The sequence below is a fragment of the Hyla sarda genome, chromosome 2 (genome assembly GCF_029499605.1).
Source record: "Hyla sarda isolate aHylSar1 chromosome 2, aHylSar1.hap1, whole genome shotgun sequence".
In the NCBI taxonomy this organism is placed as follows: domain Eukaryota; kingdom Metazoa; phylum Chordata; class Amphibia; order Anura; family Hylidae; genus Hyla; species Hyla sarda.
In genome coordinates, this window is record NC_079190.1 from 41,130,213 (window position 1) to 41,144,710 (window position 14,498).

Below are 14,498 nucleotides of genomic sequence, written 5' to 3' on the forward strand. Positions count from 1 at the left end.
AAGCCATTAAATGATATCACTTTAACAACGAACTTGTACATTTCCATACAGTTAACTAGTTAATATTATATGGACCCTTGGGTAACTCGCACCTTGAAAACCTAATACAAGTTACTGCTGGCTCCTTTCCATTTCTGTCAATAGCACAGCATAAATAAGACACAGTGGTCATGTGCTGCTATATTGGCTTCACTGGTTTTGCCCATTGGCTTATTAGTTGGTTTATTGGCCTTGGATTATGTTAATTGAAATTGGTTTAAAACAAAAAAAAGCAAAGATTGTAATGTATACTATCCCCTAGAATTAATCTTTCATTCATATTCGGATTTCTATTAAATGTCTGAGTAGGGGGAGTGAATAAACTTAACTTTTAACCCCTTAAGGACCAGGCCCATCAATTTTATTTTAGCATTTTCGTTTTTTCCTCCTCGCCTTCTAAAAATCATAACTCTCTTATATTTCTATCCACAGACCCATATGAGGGCTTGTTTTTTGCGTCGTCAATTGTACTTTGTAATTACATCACTTATTTTACCATAAAATGTACGGCGCAACCAAACAAATATTATTTATGTGGGAAAATTGAAAAGGAAAACACAATTTAGCAAATTTTGGAGGGTTTTGTTTTAACGCTGTACACTGTCCGGTAAAAATGACATGTTTTCTTTATTCTGTGGGTCAATACGATTAAAATAATACCCATGTTATATGCTTTTCTATAATTGTACCGCTTAAAAAAAATCTCAAACCATTTTAACAAAATGAGTATGTTTCAAATTGCCCTATTTTATCCACCTGTAACTTTCACATTTTTCTGTATATGGGGCGATATGAGAGCTAATTTTTTGCGCCATGATCTGTAGTTTTTATCATTACCACATTTGCTTAGGTTTTACTTTTTATACATTTTTTATAATTTTTTTTAGAATAAAATGTGACAAAAAAGCAGCAATTTTTGACTTTAAAAAAAAAAAAAAATTGTGTTTACGCTGTTCACCGTACGGGATAATTAACAATATATTTTAATAGTTCAGACTTTTACGCACATTTTTTAAATTTTTTTACTTTTTTATTTAACATTTTTTTTACTTTTTTTTTTAACACTTTTTATGTCCCCATAGGGGAGTATCTATAGCAATCATTTGATTGCTAATACTGTCCAGTGCAATGTATAAGACATAGCACTGATCAGTATTATCGGTGATCTTCTGCTCTGGTCTGCTCAATCTCAGACCAAAGCAGAAGACCCCCGGACCTCTTGCTGCCATGCTGGATGATCGGATCCCCGCGGCAGCGCTGTGGTCGATCCGATCATCCATTCAAACTACTGCACTGCCGCAGATGCCGTGATCTGTATTGATCACGGCATCTGAGGGGTTAATGGCGGACATCCACGCGATCGCGGATGTCCGCCATTACCGGCGGGTACCTGGCTGCTGATAGCAGCCAGGACCTGCCGCGCATGACGCGAGCACCGCTCCGGTGCTCGCGATCATGGCGGCACGTAAATGTACGTCATGGTGCATTAAGTACCACGTCACCATGACGTACATTTACGTCTATTGTCGTTAAGGGGTTAATATATCTCACAAAAAATATATACATATAAGTGAGCATGTTTGTGGAGCAGAACTGGTGTTGTCTCTCCACTATAAAGACGCAATACAACAGACTGTTAAATGAATAAAGTATCACAGTGTGTCATTTTAGTATGCAAATTACCCCACAATACCTGATGCATTTCGGTCACTATAATTGGCCTCCTCAGGGATTGAATGGGATATCAAACAAAATCTATCTATCAGGGACTGACCAGGGGGACAGGGGGAGTGAGCCCTAAACTGACCCTAAAACATCTCTCCTTGCCTACTTGCCCATCCACCCTAAACGATGGATCGACAACTGGATCCTTCGGTCCTTCGGTCACAAACCAGAAACATAACAGGAACATAGAACTCTATAACAGATGAAGTTCAGAGGACACAGATCAGAAAGTTAGTACAGAGGACACTATGGATCAGCGGTCATGAACAGAGGACACTATAGATCAGCAGACATGAACAGAGGACTCAGTGGTCGTGAACAGAGGACACTATAGATCAGTGGTCATGAACAGAGGGCACTATAGATCAGTAGTCATGTACAGAACGCCAAAGATCTGAAATCAAGAACTAATAAACATATAGAGGGACATTTATCAATGTTTGCTTATGTATTCTTTTTTTTTTTTTTTTTTTCCTTACTTTTTTTTTGCTTATGTGTGACTTATTTATCAACTGGTTTCAGCCTGTTGATAATTTTCTTTCACGTAAGCAATTTTTCCTTTTTTACTTTGGTAGTAGCTTTTTCTGCTCCATGTTTGAGCTGGAGTAAATTTAGTCAATTTTTAACCCTGTTGCGACTTTTTTTTTTGCGCAGTTGCGACTGTCGCAGTTAATAAATACCTGACTACCCGTAGTCCATTTTAAAATTATTACTACGTAGTTCATTTTTGGAAAACTAGCTTTTCTCGCTTTCCAGTCAAAATGTTGCACGAAAAATCACGTAGTCGCAGTTGCGACAATTTTGCGACAATTATAGTAAAGAAAACCTGACTAAACCCGTTGATAAATGTCCATAATAGAGTTCAAAACACCAGACAGGAAAACGGATTAATCTAAACAGACTCCAGGAACAGACAGGAATATAGCATAATCCCCCAGAACCTTCAGTAGACACAAAGTCCCCATGGACCGATAACAGGGATCTATAGCTAAACAGGAATATTTGCAATCCCACATAAAACCTCCAGTAGACACAGAGTCCCCATGGACAGGTGATAGGGACACCTAGATACACAGGATATATTTATAGAACATTGTTCACACTGAACACAAGACAGGAATAATCGCAATCCCTTCAGAATACCTCCAGTAGACGCAGGAATAACAATACGCTCTAAATCCCCATGGACAAGGGATGCCTAAATACACAGGATATAGATATAAAAGACAGGAATTGCAATCCCTTATAAGACCTCCAATTGACACAAAGTCTTCATGGACAAGTAACAGGGATATCTAGATCAGAGCCTCCAGTAGACACAGGAATGTCCCCATGGAGCAGCAACACAGAAAACGGATACAAGAGAAAACACAGTGTGAACAGATACATAACAGAAAGGATATACAAATCCTAAAACCGACTATACAAACACAGATTAAAATCTACTATAAGCATGCCACATAACCATGGCTAAAACCAGAAAATACAAAGTGCATGCTAGGACAGAGATAGTAGATTAAAAGTAGCATGTCCAGCATGTTAGCAAGTCAGTATGTAATGATCTCAATCACCAGCCCAGAGGCTAGACTGGGCTGACTTTATATAGACACATCCTAGGAGCTATTGGCTAGCAAGTCAAAGACTTTAACTATTCCCTGGCCAGGTAACATAAAACTATTCACACATAAGCAAATCCAATGGCTGTGTGTGAACACAGACATGACACTATCTACAGAAAAAGTCAGTTCCTGCAGAGAGAAAAAAGCACACGCAAGAGAGGGACTGGCGATACAGTGCCAGCCCTCATAAATATGTAACTTCAATGCCACTGTTTCCCCTCATCTAGGGGTATGATAACGTTCAGGCATCTAGCATAGTCACATACCCGCAGTTGCGGGGAGCTATGTGATCCTGCTGGCTGCTAGATGCACATGGAGAAATGCGGCTGTGTCTCACATCATATCCACCGACCGGGTGGAGGACGGTGCTAGGCTCGTGACGCAACCTCCGGCAAACGCCGCAGGCCAGGGGGTGTGCCAGCCCCTCCGTATCACAGAGCGGGTGCCAGACACCTGAATTAACACTACCACCACCGGCAAGGGAACAGGTAACAGGCTGCAAGTAACAGCCACCAACAGATACATAGGGCTTTAAGGCTATGCATTACCATATCCATGCAGAATACCGGTATCAGTTATGAAGTGTCAGCTCAAAGCATAAAATGATAAAGGGGAGGCAGTCAAATGGTCAGTCAGTGGGATGCCTCCCTATGTACGTAATAGTATAGTAATTTTTATAATTACAGATCAGACAATTCATGTACAGTCCAAATAAATCTGCTTAAGTGTATACTAACGCTACACTTACCCGTGATATCCCACGGGTAGGTATAGAAATAAGAGGCAGGGTGGCACAGGCAGGGGACACACAAAGGGGAAAACCCAAATAGGGATGCTATTATAACATTATTAATTGTTACCATCATGACACCAACAGGGTTTAGGGCCACCTCCTATCCTGTTACAGGGGACAGGGATACATTAGCAGCGGCCTAGGGGACCTCACTTTGGACCTAGATACACACTAGACTAAACCCTAAACCTAGGTGGGGTGGCTGCCCTAAAAAGGGCGGTCCCGCACAGGAGCCTACTCTAGTATGCCCTAGAAATCTCTAGGAGGAAGGGATGTCGTAAATCATGGGTTGACTACAGCCCCCGCTCACTACCTGTCCAACATCCCACCAAGTAATCTGTCATTGTGTCTCAATAAAACTCGTAAAACAAATTAATTCATTTAAACCATTAGGTGTCACTGTATTGAGTGTGTAGATCCATCGTGTTTCACACTGCGACAGCACCCTATCTAAGTCTCCACCATGAGCTGAGGGATGTATACTCTCAATCCAATAGAAATGCAACTGTCTGGTATCACTGCCATGTAGCTCATTAATATGTCTTGAAATCGCGGTATCCCTTTTGTTTCTCACGTCACCGACATGTTCTAATACTTGCTTCCGGAGTTCACACATTGTTTTGCCTATATACTTTAGGCCACAAGAACAGTCGGCTGCGTAAATAACTGCCTTAGTGCTACAGTTAATGAAGTTTTTTTTTTATACATGTGATTGGACCTTGGTGGGATATCACGGGTGACTGTAGCGTTAGTATACACTTAAGCAGTTTCATTTGGACTGTACATGAAATGTCTGATCAGTAATTATAAAAATGACTATACTTTTACATACATTGTCTGACCATTTGACTGCCTCCCCCTTTGTTATTTTGTGTTTTGAGCTGACACTTCATAACTATTACCGATCTTTTGCATGGATGTGGTAATGCATAGCTTTAAAGCTCTATGTATCTGTTGGTGGCTGTTACCTGTTCCCTTGCCGATGGTGGTAGGGTTGATTTAGGTGTCTGGCACCCACTCCGTTATCCGGAGCACCTGACGCACGCCCTGGCCTGCGCCATTGGCCAGAGGTTGCATCATGAGCCTAGCACCACCCTCCGCCTGGGCAGCGGATATGATGTCAGACACTCCCACGGCTCTCCATGTGCGTCTAGCAGCCGGCAGGATTGCACGGCTCCCCACAACTGCGGGTACACACAGGAGACTATTCTAAACGCCTAACCATGAGTAAAACACATGCTTGCTTTACAGGAAGGTAACGGACATTGAACCCAACCTGATGGCATGTTGTATATAGTTTTTCTTTGCAGGGTTGACCAGATCCGAAGCAAGGCATATATGTATCCACTCTAAGTATACCCCTAGATGAGGGGAAACAGCGCCAGTCCGTCTTTTGCACTAAGAGTGTGTTTTTTCTCTCTGCAGGAACAAACTTTTTCTGTAGATAGATTTTGTTTTGATAACCCATTCAACCCCTGAGGAGGCCACTTATAGTGACCGAAACGCGTCAGATATTGTGGGGTAATTTGCATACTTAAAGGGGTACTCCGGCCCTGAGACATCTTATCCCCTATCCAAAGAACCACCACAATCTTGTATTTGCCACCCACCTGTTTGAGCTGCATGCCGCAATGCCAGCTCACAAACAGCCAGGTGGCGACCACAGGGCCGGAGTGTCGTGAAGTCACAACTCTGCCCCCGTGTGATGTCACCCCTCACCTCCGCTATGTAAGTCTATGGGAGGGGCGTGACTGCCGTCGTGACTTCACGATACTCCGGCCCCGTGGTCGCCACCCAGCTGTTTGTGAGCTGGCACCGCGACGTGCAGCTCAAACAGGTGGGTGGTTAACACAAGATTGCGGGGGTCCCATGCGGCGGGACTCCCTCACTGAGACATCTTATCCCCTATCCTTTGGATAGGGGATAACATGTCTCAGGGCCGGAGTACCCCTTTAAATGACGCACTGTGATACTTTATTAATTTAACAGTTTTGCTCCACAAACATGCTCACATATATGTATATATATATATTTTTTTTGTGAGATATATTAAAAGTTAAGTTTTATTAACTCCCCCCTACTCTTCTACATTTCTATTGATTGGGAGACTTTGTATATGTGGTGGGTAGATACCCGTAATTTTTCTACATATTGCTATTCTATTAAATGTCACCAGTTAAAGTGGTAATGTCGGTTGTTGGCATCAGCCTGTGTGCAGTGTTGGTGAGTTGCTTGCTTAGCTTTCCCTCCTTACTATAGGCTTGAAAGTTTCTCTTCTGTACTGTCACAGGGGATGACAGTATCTGGTGCACATACCGTCTCTTTAAAAGTTCATGAATGTCCCTGATTAGGTCCTCCTTCAATCCCTGCCAGGTGCCGCCTATATAACATTGATCCACCCATTCCCTGATGCCTGAGCAACATTTTAGTTTACTACATCAAAGGTGTTAGTCTGCATTGTTCCTGTGTTCCTGACCTAAGCCTGTTTTCTGACTCTGTCTCTGCCTGATTCTACTGTACCGGTGTATGATCTGGACTGTCCACTACACCTTTGTATTCTGAGAAAGCTAACACCACTTGGCTGTTTCTGAGCTACTCAACTCTGCTATAAACACAAACTGTTTGCTACACTATTAACATCTACAGCATCAGCTAAACCCCCTCTGCCTGCATCCTCAGTGGCTGGCTGACACTCAACTGGGACCACTCTTGCAGTAGCTCCATTGCAGTTGAAATCCAGCTTACACATCCTTGAGTGGGATAAAAGGTGAAAACCCGGGGAATATTTAGACTCTGCTCCCAAGTTGAGCCAATAGCCAATTTTTACTGCTGCCCTATAAAATAAGCCTCACCTCTTCCCGATATATATTTATATTCTGTCACAGATGTGTTCTTACTTAGCTTGTTTCTAAACCCAACATATTCCGATATGAGTGATGCATAGAAACATAGAATGTGTCGGCAAATAAGAAGATCTGGCCTATCTAGTCATCAGTGTTTCTCAAGCGCAGTCCCCCAGTCCCCCCAACGGGTCATGTTTTCTGGATTTTCTTAGTCTTTCACAGGTGATATAATTATGGTCAGTGGATCAGGCATCACCACAATTATATCACCTGTGAAAAGGAAATCCTGAAAACATGACCTGTTGGGGGTGCTTAAGGACCACACTTGAGAAACACTGTTCTATATGGTTCTCTAGTAACTCTTCTGTTGGATCAGACCAGAAAGGCTAGCCTTCACTCCCAGTGCATAAGTGAAAGATGTTAAACATAAAATAGCAAAAAAAAAAAATAGCCTTGCCACCCATCAGCCATAAGCCAACTGTGATAAATGTACAACCATGCTGCATTTTTTGGAAGCGCAGATAGCTGGCGGCTCTCACACCCAGCTCACAGCGCTCTGTACTGTATGTGAGGTAAGCCTAAAATACTCACCACTCCATTGCCACACAACAAGCAATGAACAACTTCTGTATCCAAAATTGGTAAGAATGGCTTCTTATAGCTTTCAGTTGGACATGTGACCCAAATAGTAATGAAAAAAACTAACTTTAGAGAACACAGAGTGCTTTTACTAGGGCCAGGTGGTGTTGTGAATGTACAGTAAGGTGAATGTACAGTACTGTATGCATCACTCTTCATCTTTTTTTTGCCAGGCAAGAGACAGAGACAGCAGTGCATTGAAAAACAGCGCACTTAAAAAAAAAATAATAATAATTATGAAGACTTCCTTCACATGGGCTATTGTAACTTGTGAGAAGTCCTTTCTAATCCTTTCTAATTCTGAAAAAAATAACCTTACTATAGAAGCACAGAGGGCCAGTGGCTCTCAAGAGTCACTAGCCTATAATGAAATAGTAGTGCACCATGGACTATAATATTGCCAATAATGTCGGAGGCCACCACATCACACTTTTTTTTTACTGGATGCCCTGAGATGTAGAAAAATGCTATTAGGACAATTTTTATAATTTAACACAATTCCTGAAGGGTTAAGAGTGGACATATCTCTACATTGATCACAATCACAAAAACAGTGTTTACAAGATACATTACATTTGCCCTGTCTATATGAGACTCCAATATAGGGGTGTCATACAATAGACCAGAAATGGAGTAAGCAGCTCTCGATATTTCAGGAGGAGGCAGTATAGGGGTATATGTTGTGGTGACACCAAAGTTGTGGTGTGACCATGGGGTGTGAAGGGTGTAGGTGGATGGGGCAGATGTTGTAGCCCAGGGGCAAGGTGTTATTAACCCCTAAATGTTTGTGATGCCAGAGTGTTTTTTCCTTTAACCACTCGAACGGTAGCACCGCTATCCCAAGGTTAGGCAGGGCAATAATAGTCCAAGACCAGGTATGGGTTAACGGTAGCTTTACTGAGGTATGACAGTTGTTAAAGTCTTTACAGCTAGGCCAGAATCCCAGAGAGTCGTCCAGTAACACGGAAAGGGCATTGCAGCTTGCTGGGACTTGCAGTACTTTTGGGTCAGACTTCAATACAGCCACTCTGACTATAATTAACTTGACTAGTGTTTTGACTTTGGTAGAGACAACAGATATAGATGAGTTGACTTACTGTCAATGTGGCTGGTGTGCAGGCTGTATGGCCTCCAGGTGTACTGGACACAGGATCTGTCATGTCTGTGCTTTACTGTTCCTCAGGATCTAAGAGCAGTGAATGATCAAAGAGCCAAAGAGAGAGATTGTAATGGCTCCCCCTCTTATAAAGGGGGCTGAGCAAGAAGCCCATAGGTCAAGCTGCAGGTCAGGTGATCAACTGGTGCTCTCTGGGTAACATAACACATCATGTGAACATAACAGGTGATGCCTCCAAAGGTCCTTTATAATTTATATACCTATACATAACATTATGCACTATATTTACAACACTATACATAACATTAGACTTTCTACTATGGGGGAGACGCTGCAGGAGAGCCCCTAGGACAATGAGGGACTCAACCTGACAGGGCCTAAGTAGTGTACAGGAGTCTATACGGTACTGGGACAGTACACTATCGAAACAGACAAGGTAATGTTCTTATTTTGTATTTGACTATGCTACAGGGGCTGTAAAGTTAGTGTAGTTCACAATATAGTGTCTGTACCTGTGTGTGACGGTTTTCTCACAATTCTTATGTGATTTTCACCCCAATATTTATTTTTAGCAGCATACAAAATGACTCATGTCTCAGGATTTCCCAAGTTTCAGTGCTTGGAGACCTGACATCACTAGTCAGGTGACCTGGGAAAGTGTATCCTGCTTTAATTTTGCAACAGCTGTAGGCCCCCTGGTTAGAAAACACTGTGTTTCTATGGGTGGGGTGGCTGATGTGTGGGAGGAAGGAAAGTGATCTCAAACTTTCAAGCATGGAACTGTGGGATGCGTAGTTTAGAGAACAAAGTCCAACAGGAAATATGCAGTTCTAGCAGATAAGTACTAAAATCACCTTATGGTGGATAACCCCTTTAAAGGGATACTCTTCCCCTAGACATCTTATCCCCTATCCAAAGGATAGAGCATAAGATGTCTGATTGTGGGGATCCCGCTGCTGGGAACCCCCGCGATCTCTCCTGCAGCACCCCGTTTCATCTGCTGCATGAAGCGAACTTTGCTCCGTGCCTGATGAGGGCGATACAGGGGCCAAGTCTATGGGAGGGGGCATAGTGGCATCACACCCACTCCCAAAGACTTGTATTGAGGGGGCAGGATGTGACGTCATGAGAGGGCAGGGGCGTGACGTCACGATACTCCGGCCCCTGTATCGCCCGTCCTCAGGCACGGAGCGAAGTTTGCTCCGTGCAGCAGATGACACGTGGTGATGCAGGAGAGATCTCCACATTCGTTTTTCTCCACATTATGTTTTATTATTATGTCTCTATGCTTTCATATACATGACATACATTCATCAGTGTAAAAATGCTAAAGTATGCAGTGTTGCGTTAGATAAGTAGAAAGTAATTGTTTAGTTTATATGTGATTTCCAGCATAATTTATTACTAAGTTATCCAATTGCTTTAATGTTGTGTATAAGGCTACATTCGACCATGTTTTGGAGTCCAGTATATATATATATATATATATATATATATATATATATGTATATATATAAGAACCAGATACAGGCGCAGCACTCAAACAAAATAAGTGATTTAATATCTCATGTCAGCATTACAACGTTTCAGCTCCTCCTGGAGCCTTTTTCATGCTTGAAAAAGGCTCCAGGAGGAGCTGAAACGTTGTAATGCTGACATGAGATATTAAATCACTTATTTTGTTGGAGTGCTGCGCCTGTATCTGGTTCTTATTTTGGATGGACTCTGATCAAGTCCTTTGGGACGCTGGCACCAATTTTTTGGTTGGACTGGATAAGTAGTGCTGCTTTATTTTGGGATTATATATATATATATATATATATATATATATATATATATATATATAAGAAAAAAGAAAGATAGCCAGCACAACAGCCTAATACACGGGTGCACACTGCCATGGCATATACAGAGTATACAAAAAAAGAGGATTGCAGCAGCACACATTGGTCAAAAAATTTAGGCTCTTAGCGAACCTTATGATCAAAACGTGTCCGCCATCCACCACGGGGAGGTGGCCTCATTTAGGATGGGACCCTAGCACAAGTTCTGAGCCTAACGCTCAACTATCCACTCACCTCTGCTGGGCATATAGCCTCTGACTGGGTGACATGCTGGATCCATTTAAAACTCCACCTGTGAAAAAGGGGGAGGGGTGCACAGCTAAAGAGGGTGCCATTTCCCCCTGAATTGTACATACAATAGAAAAGAAAGATAGCCAGCACAACAGCCTAATACACGGGTGCACACTGCCATGGCATATACAGAGTATAGAAAAAAAAAATAAAAAAATATACAGCAACAGAAGAATACAGCAGCACACTGCTAGCACAAATATATAGATAAAACATGAGTATATAGATACAACATGAAAAGCTATACAGCTATATTTCCATTTATTGCACCATAGCTGTATAGCTTTTCATGTTGTATCTATATACTCATGATTTATCTATATCTTTGTGCTAGCAGTGTGCTGCTGTATTCTTCTGTTGCTGTATATTTAGCCCAGCAGCTTGCACCTGTAAGCCAGGTCCATATAATAGTATGGAATCAATAGTGCTGGCTAACTTATCCTTTTGTCTATATATATATATATATATTCGGAATATAGAATTTGACTACATTCTATGCATTCTGTCCTCTAGGGCTTAAAATGTGGTGTGAATGTAGCCTGAACCTGTTTTGCTACTATTTATTTGCATTACAGCCCCTAGACATCTTATGGAGACCCCCGCAATCTCCCTGGTGCACCCGGCATTCGTTTAGAGCGTTGGGGGCAGTGCCGGAGGCTCGTGACATCATAGCCATGCCCCCTCAATGCAAGTCTATTTCATCACGCCCCATCCAATAGACTTGCATTGAGGGGGTGTGACCATGACGTCACAAGTGGGGCGTGGCCGTGACGTCACGAGCCTCCTCTGTGCACTGGATGCCTAGGGTGCCACAGCCAAGATTGTGGGGGGTCCCCAGCAGCAGGACCCCCGCAATCAGACATCTTATCCCCTATGCTTTAGATAGGGGCTAAGATGTTTAGGGGCGGAGTACCCCTTTTAATAATGGGGGGCTGCATAGGATTGGAAAACATGGCTGCTTTGTTCCAGAAACGGCATTATACCTGTCCGTGGGTTGTGTCTGGTATTGCTGCTTAACACCACAGAAGTGAGGCTGAACTGTAATACCAAACATAACCTGTGGGTTGATGTGGTGCTGTTTTTAGGAGAAAACAGACGTATTTTTCTACTGCCATGCATCCTTTTTAAACGATTCACTTTATTATGTGATTTTATACATTTTGTTATATTTTTTGTCTTACAGATTGGCTACTGGAATGATATGGATAAGCTGGTTTTGCTCCAACACGAACCTACCCTCAGAAACGATTCAGCAATTGAAAATAGGACAGTTGTTGTGACCACGATTCTGGTAAATTCCCTTCTTTTTTTAAAATAATCTGTGATTATTCTCATGTGGCCACAATCTAAAATTCTAGAATTGTTTAAATTAAATTGTAATTTATAAAGCATTAAAGGGGTATTCCACTGGGAATTTTTTTTTTTTAAATCAACTGGTGCCAGAAAGTTAAACAGATTTATAAATCACTTCTATTTAAAATCTTAATCCTTCCAGTACTTATCAGCTGTTGTATGCTCCACAGGAAGTTCTTTTCTTTTTTGAATTTCCTTTCTATCTGACCACAGTGCTCTCTGCTGACACCTCTGTCCATTTTAGGGACTGTCCAGAGCAGGATAGGTTTGCTATGTGGATTTGCTCCTACTCTGGACAGTTCCTAAAATGAACAAAGGTGTCAGCAGAGAGCACTGTGGTCAGACAGAAATTAATTTTAAAAAGAAAAGAACTTCCTCTGGAGCATACAGCGACTGATAAGTATTGGAAGGGTTACGATTTTTAAATAGAAGTAATTTATTAATCTGTTTAACTTTCTGGCATCAGTTGAGTAAAAAAAAAAATAATAATAATAAAAAAAATAATAATTCCAGCAGAGTACCCCTTTAATGTAGCTTCAAGCCTGAGAGTGTCCCAGTTTTCCTTGGGACAGCCTTGGGTTTTGCCATTGGATAGCTTTTGAGTGAAATTTTTTTTCTCCAAGCAGTCAGACATCAGTTACCACAGTTACCAAAGGATTTACATAATAGGTGGAAAAAGCTTCAAATATATTTTTATTGCAAATTACCACCCACAAAATTGATGTGTTAAATTTATCTAGACCAAGGAAAATAATTAATTTATTATTATTTCAATTACTATTATGCAATTTTTGTTTAATATCACTTTTAATTTGCAACCCTTAATTAGTTTTCATTTTAAAAATAAGAGCTTAAGAAAAAATGATCCATGTTTAAGTAAAAAAATTGCCAATATTTTTGACCTATTTTCATAAAATGAAAAGAAGATTTGGAATTAAATAACAAATATAATCTATAGATTATAGTCATTAGTAGGCTATTCTCCAACTAAAAATAATAAAAAATAATGTGTAAGAATATAATAAAAGAAAACATTATAAGGCCAGTTTTTTTTTTTTTTTTTTTTTTCTGTGCTGGTTGTATTTTTGGTTTTGGTAAAAAAAAAAAAATACAGACCAAAATGAGGACAAAAACTGCTCAAAGTTTTTTATTATAAATTTTTTTTTTTGCCACTTTTACTTATTTCACTAAATAAAATATATTTGATAATATATAGAATATAAAAGAATATTATTATTATTACACTCAGAATTATTATTATTATTATTAATAATAATAATAATAATATATTCTTTATAATTTTTATATAATTTTACTTTGCCAACTTACGGTAATTGTTTTTATTACATTTATTTATTTATTTATTTTTTGAAACAAGAGCTTTTAGGGAAAATTCTAAACTCCAAAAGCCAATAATTTAATAGTATTTTATTTAACTAGGGCTTCATCAAAAACGAAAGATATTTTAAGAAAACCATTTGTTTTTTTCTGTTTTTTTTTTAAGTGAATACATAAAATATTGTGTTCAATACAAAAAAGTATAAAATATTTGAAGTTATTCTCAAACACAGGGGTGTAGGTAATGGTCATCCTATACTTTATGTCAACTACTGCGTTTGTTATTTGTGTTGCAAAAAAAAAAAATTGAACAAATGAATGCAATATAAAATGTCTATTTTTTTATTACATTACAAAGTAAAGGAGTGCAGCATATTCCTGATTTACAAAGCTTTTATATTGCAGATTTATCATCATAATATCATTTATATTTCTCTGTTTAGCTCTCTCACTTCTAAATTTCCTTTCATGATAAATTGTTGTTTTCAGTGCCAGGAACAGATATTTCTACACATTGTCAGTAGTTATTGCTGTCAACGTGAGACATTAATTTTAGTTAAGAAGTACACTCGGAATTTAGTGCATTGACTTCTTAGTGACTACACAGAGCAAAAGAAAAGCTGAGAAAATCCTCATGTTTCATTATAGACTGGTGGAACATAAATCATGTTTCTTTATGGTGCAGTTATATCCAGTGTATTTGTCAACTTCCAAAGTCAGCCCTTCAACTCTGCCCTTTAAATCAGTTGTCAAAAAAAGGCGGGTGGAGGGTGACCTTTATTGTCTGGACTTTCCACTACACTTCTCTGCACTTTTCACCCGCTCTGTTACACTTGACATTAAAATGATGAAATAAGAAATGTATTTTCAATTGCAGTTACATGTTTAGAATTTTTT

General features: G+C 40.1%; 1 protein-coding gene across 13 annotated transcripts in view; it reads left to right on the forward strand.

Moving 5' to 3' along the window:
* GRIA4 (glutamate ionotropic receptor AMPA type subunit 4) overlaps positions 1–14,498 on the forward strand; it is a 361,383-nt gene that overhangs the window by 298,763 nt on the left and 48,122 nt on the right. For all 13 annotated transcript variants that reach the window (XR_008889509.1, XR_008889510.1, XR_008889511.1 and 10 more), the window contains one exon: positions 12,094–12,201. Coding sequence is in view for 10 of the 13 variants with exons in the window: in XM_056561599.1 (XP_056417574.1) it covers positions 12,094–12,201 (108 nt within the window). In the remaining 3 variants the exon portion in view is untranslated. The remainder of the gene's footprint in view (positions 1–12,093; positions 12,202–14,498) is intronic.